Genomic DNA, 22,246 nt, shown 5'->3' on the forward strand with positions numbered 1-22,246 from the left:
CTGAGAAGGACCATGGGTCAAAGCAGACTCCAGCACCTGGCTGTGATGTCAGTTGAGAAAGAGATGCGTGAGAGACTTGACCACCAAAATGTGATAGACAGATTTACCAACCTCAAGGTGAGGCGACATAGGTTAAAAGAAAAGAAAAAATCTGCAGAGCCATAGTAGTATCTGCAGTAAAGACCTTTTCATACATTGTATACATTGTACCGAAGGCCAAGTGTCTCCATTTTCTAATAATATTTTGTATATTTCAAGGACTCTTCTATTTTTGGAGTGTATTTTTTATGTATCTGTATTGTATTATACATACACTTTAGAAGTGAATCTCTGTCCAAAAAATGCACACAGTTTACTTTTTACTCACTATGAGCATCATTTATCATTTTTCCCCAGTAATTAAATGGTAAATGGCCTGTATTTATATAGCGCCTTACTAGTCCCTAAGGACCCCAAAGCGCTTTACATATCCAGTCATCCACCCATTCACACACTGGTGATGGCAAGCTACATTGTAGCCACAGCCACCCTGGGGCGCACTGACAGAGGCCAGGCTGCCGGACACTGGCGCCACCGGGCCCTCTGACCACCACCAGTAGGCAATGGGTGAAGTGTGTTGCCCAAGGACACAACGACCGAGACTGTCCAAGCCAGGGCTCGAACCGGCAACCTTCCGGTTACAAGGCGAACTCCCAACTCTTGAGCCACGATCGCCCTTAATTAAGGTTAGGATATGTATTTTTTTTAAATTCCAATCCATTCTTCTTTGGCAGCATTTTAATAACCTTGATCAGATTTGATGGTTTTGTTACAGACTTTTCAAAAAAGTGTTTTGCTATTCTTTCAAAAATGTGGGGATTAAATTGTGTTAAAATGTACAAAACAGTGATGTCATGTTTTGTGACGAGGACCCAGGCACAGAGAGACTTGATGAATTTAAGAAACTTATGATTTAATAAAGAAATTTGCAGACTTGCACAGAGAAGGTAAAATTATGATGACTGATAATGGAGATGAAGACAACAGACGATGAGGACAGGGAGGAACAGGGGTTTAAATGCACCAAGGAGGCAGTCAGAGAGAACTCGGGACAACTGGAGGCATTTAGGGATGCAGGGACTGACAGAGACGGGGAAGAAGTCTCATTGTGATGAGTAAAGTTTACCTTGCCTGGATGGGCAGCTCTCTGGGTGCTCAGCACCCCCAAAGCTCTGATCCTAGAATTGCCCCTGGTAACATGCTGTTGAGCCAACCATCCCTTTAACGTTAACTAGTGATGACTTCATGAACTTCTTCACAAATAAAATTTTTATCATTAGAGAAAAAATTACCAATAATCATCCCACAGATGTAATATTATCTACAGCTACTCTTAGTTCCATTGATGTTAAGTTAGACTCTTTTTTTCCAATCGATCTTTCTGAGTTAACTTCAATAATTACTTCCTCCAAACCATCAACGTGTCTTTTAGACCCCATTCCTACAAAACTGCTCAAAGAAGTCCTGCCATTGATTAATTCTTCGATCTTATATATGATCAACCTATCTCTAATAATCGGCTATGTACCACAGGCCTTCAAGGTGGCTGCAGTTAAACCTTTACTCAAAAAGCCATCTCTAGACCCAGCAGTCTTAGCTAATTATAGGCCAATCTCCAACCTTCCTTTCATATCAAAAATCCTTGAAAGAGTAGTTGTCAAACAGCTAACAGATCATCTGCAGAGGAATGGTTTATTTGAAGAGTTTCAGTCAGGTTTCAGAGTTCATCACAGCACAGAAACAGCTTTATTGAAGGTTACAAATGATCTTCTTATGGCCTCTGACAGTGGACTCATCTCTGTGCTTGTCCTTCTTGACCTTAGTGCAGCATTCGATACTGTTGACCATAATATTCTATTAGAGCGATTAGAACATGCTGTAGGTATTACAGGTATTGCACTGCAGTGGTTTGTATCATATCTATCTAATAGACTCCAATTTGTGCATGTAAATGGAGAGTCCTCTTCACACACTGAGATTAATTATGGAGTTCCACAGGGTTCGGTGCTAGGACCAATTCTGTTTACATTATACATGCTTCCCCTAGGCAGCATCATTAGAAGACATAGCATACATTTTCACTGCTATGCAGATGACACCCAGCTCTATCTGTCCATGAAGCCAGATAACACACACCAATTAGTTAAACTGCAGGAATGTCTTAAAGACATAAAGACTTGGATGGCCACTAACTTTCTGCTTCTTAACTCAGATAAAACTGAGGTCATTGTACTCGGCGCTGAAAAGCGTAGAAATATGGTATCTAACCAGATTCTTACTCTGGATGGCATTACCTTGGCCTCCAGTAACACTGTGAGGAACCTTGGAGTCATTTTTGACCAGGATATGTCCTTCAACGCACATATTAAACAAATATGTAAGACTGCGTTCTTCCATTTGCGCAACATCTCTAAAATTAGAAATATCCTGTCTCAGAGTGACGCTGAAAAACTAGTTCATGCATTTATTACTTCCAGGCTGGACTACTGCAATTCATTATTATCAGGATGTCCAAAAAACTCACTGAAAAGCCTTCAGTTAATCCAAAATGCTGCAGCAAGAGTACTGACAGGGACTAGAAGGAGAGAGCATATTTCTCCTGTTTTGGCTTCCCTTCATTGGCTTCCTGTTAAATCCAGAATTGAATTCAAAATCCTGCTCCTCACATACAAGGTCTTAAATAATCAGGCCCCATCTTATCTTAATGACCTTGTAGTACCATATCACTCTATTAGAGCACTTCGCTCCCGCTCTGCAGGCCTACTTGTTGTTCCTAGAGTATTTAAAAGTAGAATGGGAGGGAGAGCCTTCAGTTTTCAGGCCCCTCTTCTGTGGAACCAGCTTCCAGTTTGGATTCAGGAGACAGACACTATCTCTACTTTTAAGATTAGGCTTAAAACCTTCCTTTTTGCTAAAGCATATAGTTAGGGCTGGACCAGGTGACCCTGAATCCTCCCTTAGTTATGCTGCAATAGATGTAGGCTGCCGGGGGATTCCCATGATGCATTGAGTTTTTCCTTTCCAGTCACCTTTCTCACTCACTATGTATTAACAGACCTCTCTGTATTGAATCGTATCTGTTATTAATATCTGTCTCTCTTCCACAGCATGTCTTTATCCTGTCTTCCTTCTCTCACCCCAACCGGTCGCAGCAGATGGCCGCCCCTCCCTGAGCCTGGTTCTGCCGGAGGTTTCTTCCTGTTAAAAGGGAGTTTTTCCTTCCCACTGTTGCCAAAGTGCTTGCTCATAGGGGGTCATATGATTGTTGGGCTTTTCTCTGTATCTATGAAGCGCCTTGAGGCGACATTTGTTGTGATTTGGCGCTATATAAATAAAATTGAATTGAATTGAATTGAATTAACATCAAATGTGTGGGTCTACTGGTGTCTCAGGAGAGTGAGAGTAAAGAGTCTCGGAGGTTCAAAGAAAAGTGGTTCTTACAGTTAGTGCCAGACACACAACAATGCATTTGTTGCGTGAGAGCTAGAGCATTAGCGAACTATTTCAAAGAGGAAAGTACGAGCTGATCCTTAAATTGAAAACATACATGTTGATATGAGGATATAAGTATGAATCTATTTATTGTAAATCCTGGTTTGTTTGGGTTTTTTCTCTCCAGGCGGATCTTTTAAGGAACAAGAACCAAAGCATACTAGTATTGTGACGCTGCCTGTTTTGTTAATCATGGATGACTATATGGCCAAAATATCAACTGTTCTGATAAATGAGAGTAGCTACAATATGTGAAATCCAAGTCCAATATTTAAACACTGAAAGACAAAAGCCTCAATATGGTCAAGATTTCATTTTAGATTTAGTTTTCCACCTTTAGTTTTTTTCCTCACATGGATACCGTCAGGTGATGGAAAGTTCAGCTCCTGCATTGGCATATATGCACCACTAGATGGTGTCACAAGCAGCAAGATGCAGAAGTCTTCAAATCACAAGAGTTCACCCTATGTAGGGGTGAGTGGTGCTCTGCATCAGCATTGTTTTCTCCTTTACCAGTAACATCCCCCCTCACATCCGTGTAACAGCAGTAACTGAGAGAAAAGCAGCAAATCCGCTGAACCAATTCAAGGAAAAGGACGAGACCAAGTAATGTTTTCATAATATTCACTCTTATCATTCTTTTCACTGACCACCATACGTTTAATAGCTACATTGATAACTACTGCATTACATTTTTGCTTGCGTGATGACACTCGTTTTCCGGGTGGTAACTGTGAGAACTCTAGAGAGCGGCGTTAAATCCAGAGCGTGCAGCGTACTGAGAACAAAAGTAGTTGGATAAATTAAATGGAATCTGAAATCATTTTTCAAAATCTGAGAAACTACAACATTTCTCAGAGGCTGTCTTATGGAAAACACAAACAAAATCCTCTGACCCATCCAAGCTACCTGCTTCAGCAACAAAACACTGATCTGCCCTTCAAACATTAACTAGAGTGTTCAATTTTTAAAGAGTGGGGGTTCATTTCACATAATTCATGGGAAATCTGCCTTGTGAACACAAGAGATTTACTCTTGTGTTCACAACAACAATGCTCGAGCAAAACTGTGTGTGTGTGTGGGGGGGGGGGGGGGGGGGGGGGGGCAGTGAAAAACAACGGCATGTCAGATTCCTGCTGTGAATCAATTTATTTAGTTTTTATACTTTGTGCCTTCTGTTGTGTGGCTCATCTGCTGCTTTTATTTAAATCCAAATCCTTGATTTCTCGTTCTGTCTCGTTTTAGTTAATTCAGCTCAAAATGACTCATGCCAGATGAAGTAGACTGAAAAGGGTTTTACTAGTATTTGTGTTCAAACGTCCATAAAAAAGACTTTGAGATTTAAAAAGGATTATTAGAAGTCTTGATTTAAAAGAAAAAAAGGCAATTGTTTTCCAATACGGGCTTGTGTATAGAACAATAAAGATACCAGTGGATGCCGTCTTTAACCTGTGAAAGGCTCAAATAAAGAAATCGCTCTACACATTCAAAATACAAATAAAAATTAATAATAATGACATGTACAAAGTAAGATTAAGATCCTGAAATCTACTGATTGTCAGATAAACAGGTCTGATTGTCCACAGCGTTCTTTTCATGGTGGCGTTCGCTTCGGATTTAACTCATTTGTTCACAAAACAAAAGAAAAAACATTCGTCCAGCAATCATAAGGTGAACCAAATTTGTGGAAATCAAATGAACAGAGAAGAGATAAAAGTAGCACTCACTCTACTTTCATTAACATGTGGAGTACAAAAACATCAGAAGTACAACACAAATGCCCTCAGGCAACAGGCTTTAGGAGGTTTGCCCCGGTGTCTTCCAAGATTATTGTTTCTTTTGGTGACATTTTGGAGCGTTTTCCAGATCCCCTGTGTGCAAAATAGAAAATGCAAATGTGGATATATTATTTTTTTCTCCCTTCTCTCCCTCTCTCTTTCTCTCTTCTAGCTTTTTTTGGCCTTGAGTAAACCATGATCATTTGCTATTTGCTGTATACGTTACCCTCGAGTCCTCCTGAGTTCTGTTTCTAAAATTAATGTTTTGATTCTGGGACATGCAGAGATAAAATAAAAGGAACACATGCTGCGTCCTGGAACTCAATCTTACCTCTCCTCCACATCTTGTATTGTGTCGGGAAGGGGTTTGCCAAGCGTTTCTGGAAGAAACATAGTAGCAACCCCACTGAGGATTGGCGCCCCTCCGTAGATTAAACCTGGTAGCCAAGGTATGTAGTCTCCCGTGAGGCGCACCATGGGGGCCACCATAGCTCCTACACGTGCCATACTGGACATCAATCCCATGCCATTCTGACTAAGAGAGAAGACGTAAAACCATAAAACAGCTGCAAACAGTCGTAACTACACACCAGTAAAGTCAGAGATTGTGTCAACAGACGGTCAGTAAATATGTCAATTATTTTAGTGATAGTAAAGAAGTGCATGTGCAGTCTTAGACTATTAAAATGTCATGAAACCATATGTTAGAGCAGAGATGTCATTATGGGCCACATCCAGCCAACTTTGAACTTAAGTGGGCCAGACCAGTGAAACTCCTCAAACTCCTCTTTATATCAGTGTAAAGAAGTTTGTCTACACATTTAATACCTTAGATTTGTTAATATAAGAAAAATCAGCACAATTTCAAAGGTACAGTTCAGGTTTTCTACGTGACAAAGACATTATTTGGAACTCATTGCTTAGACCAGTGGTTCTCAAACTTTTTTTGCTGGGCCCCCCTTTGTTTTACAAGAAAATGTTCGCGTCCCCCCCCCCTCCCGCGCGCGCACACGCACACGCACAAACACATACACATCCTCCAACCACACACACCCTTATTTTGCTCCATTGCGGTTTATTTCACACCTCAAACATTTAGTAAACAATTAAGCAAATACAAGTAATCTGCAATAAATTACAGGTAGTAATAAAATAAACTACTAACTCTTTTATGCTACATCCACACCTACACGAGTATTTTTGAAATACTGTTTCGTAAACGGCGTTTCGAATCACCGAAAATGGAGATTTTTTAAACTCCTTTTTTGCGTTTACCTGTGGACGAGGAATACAGAGTTCGTCACACAGTGTCAAAGGTATATACCTTTTTACACGTCACGCTGTGCGCCACGTTATTGTTTACCGGAGATGAATTGCAGAATGGCAGATAGAGACAAAATACTGTTAATCTGACTATCTTCGGTTTTTACAAGCTTACATACACACACGCAGTTAATGTCCCTCCATTTAGAAAAACAGAGGCATCAAGGTGTGATTATTTTACGTGCAGTTGTTTTTTTCCCCCCCTGTGTAATAATATTCAACATTGCTATCAATTCATTTTCGAAAAATGCCTGTCTGTGCAAAATGGGTTGAAAAACATAAACAGCTGTGGGATACTGTTTGTCTGTGATTTAGACAGGGGGAATAAATCGTGGCAGGATCAGCCTGATTGTATCCCACTGTAACTTTACTGTATACAGAGCTAACATCTCCAAAATGTCAGGAGTAGTTATTTATTACAACAGGTGTTTGAACTAAAAATCAAGAATGTGGGATACTGTTTGTCTGTGATTTGAAGAGCCCAGCGAAAACCAATTCTGCAGGGGAGACATACCTTGGCACTTGTGCAGGTGAAGCCAAATGGAAGATATGCTTCACCATATTTTCTAGTCTTTGGCTTAGGAATGAAGTTGGTTTGGAAACATATTCAGCTATGCTTCATCTCCTGCTTTGCGTTTCTGTGGCCGCCCCGTGCTAGCAGTGTCCAAGCGTTTTGTCCCCCCCCCCCCCTTCATACTGCCCCCCCCCCCCCAACACACACACACACACAAAGTTTGGTAGCACTTATAACATGCCCTGCAAATAATTTGCAGGCAAGTTAGGTTTTTGCAAAAACATTCAAACAAGTACACTGTTTGTACCCTGTACTCATAGCTGGACTGGCCATCGGGCATACCGGGCATTTGCCCCATGGGCCGATGGTGATTTTTTTATTTTTATGGGCCGATGGGTTTTGGGATTTTTTGTTTTTTTCCCGTAACGGTATAAACACTGAAAGGTGGTGGATTGGCCAGATGCTGGGAGATGTGTAAAAGAACTCAGTTGTTGGGTGGTTGGGTGGTGGCTATTGCGGAGCTTCCACAGATTCAGTAACATTAGCAAGTGGTGGAGGCCAGCAGATGCAACACGCTGGCAGGTGGATGACGGAAAGGCAGGAGGAGCAGAGACCCGAGACGGTGAACTGAACTTCAGTTAAGAAGATATGACCTGCAGTCTGTCTGGGTCAGATATAAACCAAGTTTTGGTGGAGTTTATTTTTGTTATGCTGACTTTTTACAGTCAGTTACAATAACTCGTACTGTGTACTAGCTAGCATGACGGAGTTTATATAGTGCTGGGCGGGTGATATGATATTATTGATGTTGAACTTGTTTTATCTTATTTTATTTATAAGGTTAGTTATTAGAGTTTCCAACCGTCCCGTAAAAAACGGAATTGTCTCATATTCAGAGAAAATATTGCGAGTTTGGTATTGAGGTGAAAAGGTACACAGTTTGTCCCGGACTTCAGCTACAATGAAAAAGACACAAAGCTGGATTTATTCTGCATCTTTACCCTGCAGCTGCCTCTTCTTCTCTCATTCTCCCCCCCCCCCCTCTCCTGTTGCTACTTCAATCATGAACCTGATCAGTGATCAGCTGATCAGCTTTTCTCTCTTGTTTGTTTATCGCCCACTTTGCGCCAGAACGGGAAACCGGCGGATGTCGCGCTAAACAACAGCAGCACGTTTAAGCTTGATCAGCTGTTGTTAGAATTTATTTAATATTAATTTCTAGTATCAGCTGATGTTTGCTGGAGCCACAGCTGTAAAAGCTGCTGGTCATGATATCGGTTTGGATATGTGGTGAGAGGGAAACATGAAGATGAAACCAGGAGATGTCCTTACTGGATCATCAGAGCTGAACAGGTGATGGAGAAACAGGTTTACATTTTAGGTGACATAAATGAGTTGAAGGGAAGTTATGAACTGTTTCTGAGAAATAACACCAGGATCCTTTTCTAAGTAGCTGACAGCTGGTAACTGTGCAGGGGTGGATCTAGCAAAGTGTTGCCAGGCGCCCAGGTAGGGCATTAACAGGGAAAGGGGGGCACAAAGAAATACTTTCTTATTGTCATTTAAAATGTCTGGCTGTTATTAAATAACTATCTGAAGCTTACAACCAAAGTTTTCATTATTTTTTTTTAGGGTCCCATCATAATTTCTTCAGAAGTAGCTAAGTACTGTATATGATGCCAGTATTTTCCCACATTTTCTAGATACTGTACCAGTACTGTGTGTAAAATGCCATCAAAACGTCAATTAAGTTTTATTCTTTCTCACCTGTCTTTCTATCTCCTTTCACTTTTTAAAGGTTTCCATGTTAGAAAAAATATTTTGCCCTGCCATGCTGTTTATTGATGTGACAAATGAATGGTTTATGAAAATATATCTAAATCTGTCATCAGTAATCAATAATGATCATGTCTCACCTCTAGTCTTCTCTGTCTTAATTTCAGGTTTTCACCATGTGTTGTAGATAGTTTAGGAGGTTAACTCGACCAAGCAGTCTACTTTCGGGTACTTTTTAAAATACCAGAATAGGCAGGACGGTGTAGGTTTAAGTTTATTAGACTGATACATATATACCAACAAGACAGTGTACATCACTGTGACAACAGCATTTGTTTTCATTCAAAAGGATTTATGGTTTTTCCTATAATCCCTGGTGGGCCGGTCTCTAGAATGCCCGGGCCGATTTTTTATACCAGTCCAGCCCTGCCTGTACTTGTTTCACTTGTTTGCAAAAACCTGACATGTTGCCCACAAAATGCATGTAAGTACAGGGTATTTGCGCATTGTTGCCCGCAAATTACATGCAAGTGCAGGGTACTTGCGCATTGTTGCCCGCAAATTGCATGCAAGTGCAGGGTACTTGCGCATTGTTGCCCGCAAATTGCATGCAAGTGCAGGGTACTTGCGCATTGTTGCCCGCCAATTGCATGCAAGAGCAGGGTACTTGCGCATTGTTGCCCGCAAATTGCATGCAAGTACAGGGTACTTACAGTGTACTTGTTCATTATTTTTTGCAAAAACCTGACTTGTTGCCCTCAAAATGCACGTAAGTACAGGGTACTTGCCTGCAATTTGCAGTTCATATTATAAAGTGTTACCAATAGATTTTCCAGTTCACAGAATTTGTAAATCTACTACTGTATAAAAAACAAAAAAGCAGCCACCCCTGGATTAGCGATTATCCTTAGTTGTTGCTCTTCAGCGAAACCTAGATTTCATTGTTAAACCAAAGTCATCTAGATTCCTTACTGATAGTTTTATGGTTTTGCCAGATGAGACTTACCGAATAATGGTTGGGTACAGTTCTCCAGTGTAAAGGTAACAGCAGATGAAAGATGCAGCAAGACAACCTTTACCCACAACTGCCAGAGAGGTCCGCAGAGTTTGTTGATCTGCAAAAAAGTGGAACATCCATCAGGTCACTCACTTGTTTTCTCCTCAGCCTTATCTTGTGCACATGTCTGTGTTCTGACATACCATACGGTACCAGCAGGTTGATCAAGATGGTGACCCCAGCGAAGATGAGAGCACCAGACTGCGATGGCCGGCGCCCTATATAACTCATAGTCACAGTGATGATGATTTTAGCTGGTATGTCAACAGCTCCAAAGATCACTTGTATCAGGTAAATATCCACTCCAAACTTTTGCAGATCCATGGAAAGGCCGTAGTAGGCAAAGCTGGTTGATAACCTAAATATAAAAATACACTGGGTGTCATTGCAGTTTCACAGAAGGTGCTGTAAATCTGTCACTGAGTGTTTCTACAAGAGCAGCACACACACACCAGGCAGCTGCCAGACAGACTGTGCTAATCCTCATGTAGGGTGTGCGGAACAGATCCAAGGCAGTGTAGGAGCCCTTTGACATGGACAGCTCATTCTTCATGGACTCCTGGAGCATCTGTGCACAAAGAGAAAACATTGTTAATATACAGTCTGTTTATGTGAAAACACAGATTTATGTCCCACAGTTTAAATATTCCCTTACCTTAATGTCAATTTTTTCTCCCTCATCACACCGTCCGTTAAACTTAGCCACACTTTTAAGTCCCTTGATCGCCTGATCAGGCTTATTCTTTAAGGCCAACCATCTTGCGGATTCATGAAACCACCTATAAGGAATATTGGTTAGGTTTGCTACATTTTTTAACCTCTTAAGCCCCAAGCCTAACTGATCTCCTGCCTTTTGCCCCCGTATCAGGGGCCGTTGGGGCTTAAGAGGTTAAAAATGTTTTAGCTTCAACATTGGTGACTATAGTTGAAGCTCTTCAGTTCAATGATTGCCATCTCACCATGCGTAGAGGAAGAACACATAGAAAGGCAAAGACACAGCCAGGGTTAACCACCTCCAGTCCCGGATGTAGTAGGCCATCAATGCCAGGATCAGCTGGCCCAGTGTGTAACAGTAGCCAGCTATCGTGCCCACCACAGTTCTCACACGAGTGGGGATCCACTCAAGAACTTGAAACAGATGAAACACATTTTCATAAGATTGGGAGACCATGTCATCAACATCCCTTTAGTCAAGTAAAATAAAGGAACTAAAAATCATACTGAGGGACAAGCTGTTGAGTCCTATGCCAGATAGAGCCATGCCACAACCAAACCGGAAAAAGCAGAACAGAGGGAAGGAAGGAGAAAATGCAGCACATGTTCCAGAGACCGCCATCAGAAGGTAAGACATTAGCAGGAGGATACGTCGACCATATCTAGAAGACATGAGGGCCATCGGTGAAACATTATTTGACTTGCTGAACTGTTTATTACTCATGCCACTGGGCAATTAAGATTTTTCTTTTCAAAGATGAGTCAAAATATTACACATTCAGCTTATTGCATATTATTGGTGTTACTTGTCTCCAAGGGTTCCGAAGAGAAACGCTCCCACAAGCACGCCTCCCATGTAGATGGTTTGTCCCATTTGCTTCAAAGAGTGCAGGTCACACACTAAATGCCACTAGCAAAAAATGCACATTACAACATATGAACATCTGCACTGCGATGACAAGTTGACTGAAACAGTGTGATAAAAATGCAGTTTTACATCAGATATGATTGTGGAGCTTCTGTCAACCATGTTGTACGTCCAGCCATCTATGCATCCTTGCAGGTCACCATCCAGATCATCCACACTGTTTCCCTCATTTCTCAAATTGGAGGTCCCATTTTTATCCAGGAGGTGCCACTGTGGAACAACGTAACGCTGGCACCTGAGCAATTTTCCTCTGTGGTCTTGTGGTACTGTGATCCTCAAAGCTTCCTCTGGGCTCAGCTGGGACTGTGAGAGATTTGAGTGAGCGCTACAGTAGTGAGGAGGCACCACAGCCACAAAGTTTTGCAGCAGGTTGTGGCTGGCCATCATCAGGACGGGTGTGCAAAGGAGGGTTACGTGCAGGATTTGGAAGCGGCCTGTGCTGCCCACCTGCTCAAGGAGCTCGCCGAACCCCATGCTTTTGTACAACTAGAACACTAGAAGGTGACTTTAATGTTAATGGCACTAGATTATGCTGTTGTTTCCCAAAGAACTTGGTTCCGGCACCTGTGACAACATTGAAAAAAACACTGTGAAAAACAACCACTGAATGTTGTAATAGTGTTAAATATTAGAGAGTTAAACAGACTTACCTGCCGAGTTAGTCTTCTCTAATTAGATAAACTGGAAAAAAAATGCACAGTGACTATGTTGGTTACTGTAGCATCGCCATTAAAACAATTAATGCAGATCAAATGAATGCTGGCAAAGTGGTCCACGAAGTCCTTAAAAAACAAAGCTATAAATGCTAAATAAAGTTAAAGTTGTCTTGTTGCTGCACCATGGAAAAGTGAGCAATCGGCTCACAAATTCCAAAAGCTTTCCTGAAGTTTGGATTACTCGAAGTACACTGTAAATTCTTGAGGTATTACCAGCTTGTTCTGCGAAAGCTCAGGTAGAGTACTCTTTGTTGTATAGTGGCAGCGTCAAGTCCTTCACTGCAAGTGAGCTTCAGCATCAAGAGTGAGGACATAACTATGCTCAGCTCGCTGCTCTGAGATGCACTCCCTGCCCTTTAATGACTACATAACACGAAGGGCAGTGTGTGTGTGTATTTGTGTGTGTGTGTGTGTTCATACGTGTCAGGCCAGCTGAATTTGATTTTCTATGTCATTTTCTTTCTTTCGTTTTTTGATATATTCTTTTCTTTCTTCTTGAATTGTTCGCAAATCAAGCAACGGCCGGTTTGCTGGTAATATATGTACAAAAAAGGTATACGACCCCTTTAAAGAACTGAAAAACAGCAAGTACGTGTTTGACTTGTTGCATCATGCTGATAAATATTCAACTATTTGAAAGATCTGTAACTAGCTTTTGTTACACAACAGAATTAGCAGTCAATCAGTGACTGCGTAAGGTGTCCTTCCATTTGTGCAATGCAGAAGAAAGGCTATGAGACAGAACCATTCATAAAGAGCAAAAGAAAAAAAAATCTTTTTCCAATTATTTGTTTTTCATATTTGTATTGCACTTATGGAGTAGATGTTGCTATCTGAGACTGCCTGGTGTGTGTCTTGGTGATTAGTTTTGAGGAATGTGTGCTCTTGTGTAAGGATCAGCATGAGATGTCAAGACGAATGAAGCTGCAGGTGCACCAAAGCAAAACAATAAACTTTGCATTTTTTCAGCTGCGAGTGTGTTCAGGAAAGGATTTGTCCTTAGATTCCTTTTTATTTGATGTATCTGCTGTTTGAGCCTTAAAAGTCTTGTTTTTTCACAGCAGCTGAAAATAAAAATGAGAAAAAGATTCAAAGGAAGTCTTGAACACTCTCTGCATGACCTGTGAAATTTCAAGAACATGAAGTGCTGTTTTACATCCAGTCTTAATGTTTTACAAAAACAGGGTGTTCTGCCAGTCTGGATTTAAATTAACAATCAACAAAAACACAGACAGAAAGCTGCTCTGGACAGGTGGACGGACAACAGAGTAACCAGAAAGTAACCAAACTGAGGAAAACACTCAGAATATCAATGAAGGTCTAGGGAGACGGCTTAGGTATCGCATGCTTTTACTTAAGTTTATGGCTCACTAAACAGCCAGTCATGGACAAAACAAAGGCAGCGGGAACATTTCAGAAGAAGAAGAAGAAGAATTCCTATCATATGCTTAGATTTTATTAATTTGTTCCAAGTTCCAAAAAAAAGCTGAGACACTATATAAAATCTAATCTCAAATGCAAATGCAAATCTCAAAAGCTCCTATTTTATTTACAATAACATAGAAAAAGGAAAAAAAAAATCAAATAGTTAAAAAGAAGAGATACAGCTGCTGAACAGTCCTGGGCGTGGATGTTTTCAGTTGGTGAAATGTCTGGACTCCCTGCAGGTCAGTTCGGTACCAGGACACTATGAAGCCATGTTGTAACAATAGCATGTAGTGCCGATTTTGAAAAGGCCTCCCTGAAAAGGATGGAAGCATATCATCCATATCAAATCCTTTACATACCTTTCACCATTAATGTGCATGATCCCAATTCCAACAGAGACCAATACACCCAGTGGCGGTCCTAGCCTGTTTGGCGCCCTAGGCGAACACTCCCTCTGCTCTCCCCCCCCCCCCCCCCCCCCCCCCCCACACACACACACACACGCAAAACATATTAAGGATTGTACATTAACATAAAACTGTTGTACACACACACACATATGAAGAGAGAGAGTATGCATATGAGAACGGCTACCAAACAGCCATCATAATTCGTCATACAATGAGAACAGGACAAATCAGCAATTGACAATGACTAATTAATATTAAAATCTGTAACATAATGTATTGTTTGGAGTTTAGTCTGTTACTGTTGCTATTTTTACCATTTCTTCTTGGAGCAACTGTAACCCCCAGTGTTAGCCTAGCGTTGCTGCTGCCGCTGGGCTCATGTTACTTAAAAATTAACACCACAGGCTTAAAAACATTACATAAAAATATGTCTGTGAAATTTGATTGTTTGAAATAAAAAAGTGAGATAAGGTGGGGTGTTCTGCCTTTTATAACTTAAATGGGATATTAGAGTTGTAAACTGCCCTAGAGCTCCCTCTAGTGGCTGCTTTGTGATATGGGTTCGGTTACTTTGGGAAAGGAAAAATGAGAACGTGAAGAAGAAATAAAAGATGGCGGAAAGTGATACCGTAAGGTTATTGTTTTAAGCTAATACGGACCTTAAAATGTTGTTGCCTTGGACAAGATATGTCTGTAAGTATGAGTGTCGATAAAATAATTATTATCTTTTGTTTTGTGTAAAAATGGTTCGATAATTTGTACATTTGAAAGTTTTATCTTGTTAGCTTGTTGTAAGAGTGTAACAAGCTAGTTTTCAATGTTAGTTAGCTAATACAGTATTTTGTACTTTCAGTTTTACGATGGTCAAAGAGAAGGCAATGGTCAGAGGCCATTCTTCAATAAATCAGCGCAAAAAGGAAATAAGTCTGGTTATTGGAGCATCGTTATCTCGCTGTCTAGCTGGTGAAACTAAGAGACTCAGGGCGAGGACAGCATAGTAAAAAGACATTAGCGCAGCGGGCACAACCACGAGGAGCTATTTTCAGCACATCAGTTATGAGTCTGCGGTCAGGAAAGCAATATCAACTGGATCTTCCAGAAGAGGAAGAAACAGCAGACCAAAGAGAAACAGAACAAGTGCACAACGCAGAGAATATGGAGAACAAGGATAATGCAAGCAACGCAGACACACAAGGGGAGTCTAGACGCTCGCGCACATCCAAGCGTTCATCCACAAGTTCTGCAGCACTTAAAGCACGAGCAAAAGCAGAGGCTGCACGTGCACAGCTGGCGTATTCAGAAAGAGAAGCAGCTATAATGAAACAAAAAACTGAACTTGAGGCTAATTTACATGTTTTGAGTTGTCAAAAGGCTGTTGCAATTGCAGAAGCAGAGGTTGCAGTTTATGAAGAAGAAGAGGAGGGACTCTCAAAAAGTGAACTGCGCTATCCATTGGTTGGACCACCCGCCAGTCCAAAACAACGCACAGCAGAGTATGTACAAAAACACTCAGATATTTGCCTTGAAGGATTCAAATTAAAAGTAGATCCACTTGCCTGTCACAAAGCTGCACGTGAACAATGCGAAATGGCTATGAATGCAGATATAGACAATGACGGCTCACACAGTGCTCAAAAGGCTAATGTTAAAGTGGAACTCCAAACACAACAGAGAGAGAGACTGGATTCCCCCAAACCTTATCCGTTCAACACTCCTCAAACATCAACAGAGACACAGGGTGTCCAGGATATTACAAGGTACCTGACACGGAGGGAAATGTTAAGTACTGGACTTTTGCAGTTTGATGACCACCCAGAAAACTACTGGGCGTGGAAGGCGTCATTTCAAAGTGCTATTAAAGACTTGCATGTTACAGCTCAAGAGGAGCTAGATTTAATGGTCAAATGGCTTGGAGTTGAGTCTGGTCACCAGGCCAAAAGAATTCGATCAGTCCATGTCTTTAATCCAGCTGCAGCTCTCAACCTTGTGTGGCAAAGACTCGAGGAATGTTATGGATCTCCAGAAGTGGTAGAAAATGCACTGTTAAAAAAGATTGAACAGTTTCCCAAACTAAACAACAGAGACAACACAAAGTTAAGAGAGCTGGGTGACGTTCTGCAGGAAATAGAATGTGCAAAAGATGGAGGATACCTACCAGGCCTCTCATATTTGGACACAGCTCGCGGAGTCAACCCCATTGTGGAAAAGTTACCATATGGACTGCAGGAAAAATGGATTGCAACAGGAGCAAAGTACAAAGAAGAACATAAAGTTGTTTTCCCCCCTTTCAGTGTCTTTTCAAAGTTTGTAAGACAACAAGCCAAAATAAGAAACGACCCAAGCTTTGTCATCACACCTCCTGCCGACACAAGCTTCAAGAGGGAGAAAAGCTTCAGAGGCAGTAACAGGCAAGTGATTAGTGTACACAAAACGGACATTCCTACAGACACTAGTTCACCTCAAAATAGTTACAGCAAGCCTATAGAAAGCCCTGACAAGGTATGCCCAATACATAAGAAGCCTCACCCTCTTAAAAGGTGCAAGAGTTTTAGAGCAAAGCCCATAGATGAGCGCAAGTCATTTTTAAAAGAGAACAGAATCTGTTTTAAATGCTGTGGCTCTACTCAACATCTAGCAAGGGACTGCAGGGCTCAAATAAAATGCATGGACTGTGGTAGCAACAGGCATTTAGCAGTGCTACATCCAGGTCCACCCCCTGCTCCAGCTGAGAGCTCTGGAGCTGATAAAGATGATGGCGGGGAGACACAGGATAGTGCAAATGCCTCAGTTGTTTCCAAATGCACAGAAGTCTGTGGTGATGAAGATAGCCCACATTCATGCTCAAAAATAAGTCCTGTGTTAGTCTATCCAGAAGGCGAAAAAGAACAGGCTAGAAAGATGTATGCAGTGCTTGATGAACAAAGTAACAAGTCACTAGCTAAGTCTATGTTTTTTGAGCTCTTTAATATTAAGACACGCTCAGAGACTTACAAGCTCAGAACATGCTCAGGACTGTCAGATAATGTCGGCAGAACAGCAGTAAACTTCATGATTGAGTCAATGGATGGTAAAGTAAAGCTCCCACTCCCAAACCTGATTGAATGTGACATGATTCCAGACGACAGGAGAGAGATTCCCTCTCCACAAGTGGCCATGAAGTTCCCACACTTACAGAAGATAGCTGAAAAAGTACCTCCTGTAGAAGAACAAGTACCTATTCTGTTGCTTTTGGGAAGAGACATTATACAGGTACACAAAGTCAGAGAGAGAATCAATGGGCCACACAATACACCTTATGCGCAGCGTTTGGATTTAGGCTGGGTTATAGTTGGGGAAGCCTGCATGGGGAAGACGCATAAGCCCCCTAGTGTGAGTGTTCTCAAAACACATATTCTTCAGAATGGCCGTGCTTCTTACCTCTGCCCATGTCCTAACACGTTTCAAATCAAAGACCAGTTAAACATCACACACAACCCCAAAAAGGACAGGGGAAACACAAACACCAATCAACTGGGAGAAACTGTTTTTGACAGGACAAAAGATGATGACAAACCAGCACTGTCAGTAGAGGACAAAGACTTCATTGACATCATGGAGAAGGAGGTGTATCAAAATGAATGTAACAGCTGGGTGGCGCCTTTGCCATTCCGCTCTCCAAGACCAGAGCTTCCGAGTAACAGAGAGCAAGCATTCAAGCGCCTCCAATCTCTCAGAAAGACACTGGACCGGAACCCTGAAATGAAAAGACAATATATCGAATTCATTCAAAACATGCTGGACAATGACCATGCAGAAGTCTCTCCACCTTTGGACTCAAACCAAGAACACTGGTACTTGCCATCCTTCGGTGTGTACCACCCACAAAAACCTAATCAGCTGAGAGTAGTCTTTGACTCAAGTGCAGAATTTGAAGGACAGTCCCTTAACAAAGTCTTATTAAGTGGACCCGACCTAAATAACACACTACTGGGTGTCCTTATGCGTTTTAGGAAAGAACCTGTAGCATTTTCAGCTGATGTGCAACAAATGTTTTATTGTTTTGAAGTGAGAGAGGATCATAGGGATTATCTGAGATTCCTTTGGTATGAAGATAATGATCCCGACCAAGGTATTTGTGACTATAGAATGAGGGTTCATGTTTTTGGGAATAGCCCTTCCCCAGCTGTGGCTATTTATTGTATGAGGCGTGCCGCAGTCAAGGGAGAAGAAGAGCACGGACATGATGCAAAGCAGTTTGTAATGAGACATTTTTATGTTGATGATGGTCTCGCATCCACAGCAACAGTGGAAGAAGCTGTTGAGACACTTACAAGCGCTCAAAAGATGCTGGCACAGTCAAACTTAAGGTTACATAAAATAGCCTCTAATGACCACAAAGTAGTGGAAGCGTTTCCTGCTGCCGAGAGAGCCAAGGATCTAAAAGACTTGGATTTAGAGTTGGACGACATACCCCTGCAAAGGAGCTTGGGGGTACTGTGGAATTTCGTGTCACCCATCACAATGCAGGGAAAAGCTCTTCTCCGTGAATTGACCTCAGAGCAAAAGGACTGGGATGAATCACTTCCTGCAGAAAGAGAAGATGAATGGAGCAGATGGAGAAGTTCATTGAAGGATCTTGAGCGGCTACAGGTACCGAGGTGCTACTTCCCGTTCTCCCAGGCCATTGCTGTGAAAAAAGAACTGTGCATATTTTCAGATGCCTCCACCATGGCTATAGGAGCAGTGGCATATCTGAGAGCTATTGATAGTGAAGGTCAGTGGCACACAGGTTTCATCATGGGCAAGTCCAAAGTAGCCCCAAGACCCGCCCACACTGTTCCTAGATTGGAGTTATGTGCAGCAGTGTTAGCTGTAGAGATGTACGAACTCATTAGAGATGAGATTGACATTGAAGTAGACACTGTCAGATTTTTCACAGACAGTAAAATCGTTCTTGGTTACATACACAACAACACAAAGAGGTTCTACACTTACGTGGCTAACCGAGTGATTAGAATCAGAAAGACTACACATCCAGCACAGTGGTTTTACATAGCCACTAGTGACAATCCAGCAGACACAGCCACTAGACCGATTGCAGCTTCTGCATTGGCTTCTACAAGCTGGTTTAGTGGTCCTTCCTTTTTGACACAACACGACATAGAGAAGTCTCACTGTGATAGTTTCACACTGATCGATCCTGACACAGATGCAGAGATCAGACCTGATATAACAAGTTTTGTTACCAAAGCCTCAGTAACACAGCTAGAGCCATGCCGTTTTGAAAGATTCTCTCACTGGATGAGATTGTGTCGCACTATTGCATCACTGAAGCGTGTGGCAGCATCATTCAAGAAAACAAACACAGAAGGTAAAGGCTGGAAGTGTTTCAGTGAAACTAACACCGCAGATGAAGCGTCTAAAGCAGCAAAGTTCATAATTCACACAGTACAAAGTGAAACGTTCAAAGAAGAGTACAGATGCATAAAAGAAAATCAGCCACTTCCAAAACAAAGCTGTCTTCAAAGATTAAATCCAGTTATTGATGAAGATGGGCTCCTCAGACTAGGAGGTCGATTGGCACCTGCTAACCTAACAAAAGATGAGAAACATCCACTCATTATCCCAAATGCTCATCATATAGCCATCCTTCTTATTAGATACTATCATGAGAAGGTAGCACATCAGGGGCGTCACCTAACAGACGGAGCGCTCAGAGGTGCTGGATTTTGGATTATTGGCAGTAAACGGCTCGTCTCTTCTGTTATTTACAAGTGTGTTCTTTGTCGAAAGCTTCGAGGACGACTTCAGACCCAAAAAATGGCAGATTTACCCGTGGACAGGCTGACACCAATGCCACCGTTCACTAGTGTAGGACTGGATGTCTTTGGACCCTGGACGGTCACCACACGTCGCACCAGAGGAGGGAGTGCAGACAGTAAACGCTGGGCTGTGCTTTTCACCTGCATGTCCACGAGAGCTGTGCACATTGAGCTCATTGAAACAATGTCAACATCCAGCTTCATCAATGCGCTGAGGAGATTTTTTTGCATCCGTGGACCTGCTCAAATACTCAGATCTGATAGAGGTACAAATTTTGTTGGAGCATGCAATGAGTTGCAAATTGATCACAAGGACACAGAACTAAACTCATACCTGCAAGAGAAAGGATGCACATGGCTGTTTAATCCCCCACACTCGTCACACATGGGTGGATCGTGGGAGAGACTTATTGGAGTAGCAAGGCGCATCCTAGATGGTATTCTGTTGAAAGCCGTACATGTCCAACTAACGCATGAAGTGTTAAGTACATTCATGGCAGAAGTAATGGCAATAATGAATGCAAGACCACTTGTACCAGTCTCAACAGATCCAGACAAACCAAACCTTCTCACTCCAGCAATGCTCCTTACACAAAAGGTCAATGCATTATCTGCACCAACAGGAAGCTTTGGACCGCCAGACCTCTACTCAAAGCAATGGAAGCAAGTACAGTGTTTGGCAGACTCTTTTTGGAAACAGTGGAAAAGTGAATATCTTTCAACACTACAGCAAAGGAGAAAATGGACTGATGATAAAACAAACATAAAAGTTGGTGATGTTGTGTTATTGAAAGATGCTCTCGCACACAGAAATGACTGGTCCATGGGAAAAGTTGTAAGAACATTTGAGAGCAAGGACAATAAGGTTCGAAAAGCAGAAGTAAAGACTGTGAAGGATGGAAATGAAAAAGTGTTTTTGAGACCCATCGCTGATATGGTTTTGCTTTTATCAAGTGATAAATAAGTGTTTGAAATAGCCCTAAACTGTTCAAAAGGTTTATTAGAAAAGTTTGTTGTAGTGGCACAATTATATTGTACCAGGCGGGGAGTGTTCTGCCTTTTATAACTTAAATGGGATATTAGAGTTGTAAACTGCCCTAGAGCTCCCTCTAGTGGCTGCTTTGTGATATGGGTTCGGTTACTTTGGGAAAGGAAAAATGAGAACGTGAAGAAGAAATAAAAGATGGCGGAAAGTGATACCGTAAGGTTATTGTTTTAAGCTAATACGGACCTTAAAATGTTGTTGCCTTGGACAAGATATGTCTGTAAGTATGAGTGTCGATAAAATAATTATTATCTTTTGTTTTGTGTAAAAATGGTTCGATAATTTGTACATTTGAAAGTTTTATCTTGTTAGCTTGTTGTAAGAGTGTAACAAGCTAGTTTTCAATGTTAGTTAGCTAATACAGTATTTTGTACTTTCAGTTTTACGATGGTCAAAGAGAAGGCAATGGTCAGAGGCCATTCTTCAATAAATCAGCGCAAAAAGGAAATAAGTCTGGTTATTGGAGCATCGTTATCTCGCTGTCTAGCTGGTGAAACTAAGAGACTCAGGGCGAGGACAGCATATGGGGTGTGGGGGGTATTTCAATCCATAGCCATAACTAACTAACTAATATATATAATATATATATATATATATATATATATATATATATATATATATATATTAGGGGTGCAACGATACACAAAATTCACGGTTCGGTTCGGTTCCATACTTTGGTGTCACGGTTTGATATTTTTTCGATACAAAAAAAAAAAGTTCATGCCTTTTTAATTTGTCATTTATTAAATTTTCACGGCACATTCTGCACCACATCTCTGTGCGTTCATCATTTGTTTGAAGCCAGCTCACCTCCTGCAACCACTTTTCCGAGAATACACGCTTCTTTTGTGGTTCGGACTCCTTCTGACATTTCTTTGGAGGCGGAGGTACATCACAGTAATTGCTTAAAGGAGCTTCTTCGACATCTTTAAGAGTTCTAAACAAATGTCTGTCCTCCTCCTGAAAATCTTATATACGCAAACAGGAGTTGCAACTTCTTATCTTGTGCGCGTTTTTTATTTTGACAGCGAATGCGCACCTGCGGACCACTTATGTGCAGCCCTGGTTATTTAGCTCGTCATATTGCAGCCACAGAAATTCGTTTGTCCATGAAACCATAAAGCTGCACTTTCTTTTTGCCTTATAGTCTGATTTGTCATAACTTTTCCGTTTTGTGGTAAGCTTTTCTTTGGCTGTCACTGCTTCACCCTGACCTGTCTTATTT

The 22,246-nt window shown here is 41.5% G+C and overlaps 2 protein-coding genes across 3 annotated transcripts; one reads left to right on the top strand and one right to left on the bottom strand.

Moving 5' to 3' along the window:
- Positions 1-1,101: 1,101 nt before the first annotated feature.
- On the bottom strand, positions 1,102-12,998 carry LOC146509827 (solute carrier family 22 member 6-like). Of its 2 annotated transcripts, XM_085175265.1 has the most exons (12): positions 12,551-12,997; positions 12,272-12,302; positions 11,691-12,185; positions 11,500-11,603; positions 11,201-11,355; positions 10,939-11,107; positions 10,635-10,758; positions 10,432-10,547; positions 10,123-10,337; positions 9,929-10,037; positions 5,641-5,844; positions 1,102-5,402 (listed from the first exon to the last, which is right to left on the bottom strand). In XM_085175265.1, exons 3-12 carry the CDS (start codon positions 12,093-12,095, stop codon positions 5,315-5,317), a joined length of 1,689 nt encoding a protein of 562 aa, XP_085031391.1. In that variant the 5' UTR covers positions 12,096-12,185; positions 12,272-12,302; positions 12,551-12,997; the 3' UTR covers positions 1,102-5,314. The 2 variants fall into 2 exon arrangements, with proteins under 2 accessions (XP_085031391.1, XP_085031392.1); XM_085175266.1 differs by lacking the exon at positions 12,272-12,302 and having other exon boundaries at positions 12,551-12,998.
- Positions 12,999-14,655: 1,657 nt separating this feature from the next.
- Positions 14,656-21,542, top strand: LOC146509828 (uncharacterized). Its single transcript, XM_085175594.1, has one exon. The coding sequence runs from the start codon at positions 15,232-15,234 to the stop codon at positions 20,938-20,940; it is 5,709 nt and encodes a 1,902-aa protein (XP_085031720.1). The 5' UTR covers positions 14,656-15,231; the 3' UTR covers positions 20,941-21,542.
- Positions 21,543-22,246: the final 704 nt, after the last annotated feature.

Source organism: Neolamprologus multifasciatus, chromosome 10 (assembly GCF_963576455.1).
Source record: "Neolamprologus multifasciatus chromosome 10, fNeoMul1.2, whole genome shotgun sequence".
NCBI classification, from domain to species: Eukaryota; Metazoa; Chordata; class Actinopteri; order Cichliformes; family Cichlidae; genus Neolamprologus; species Neolamprologus multifasciatus.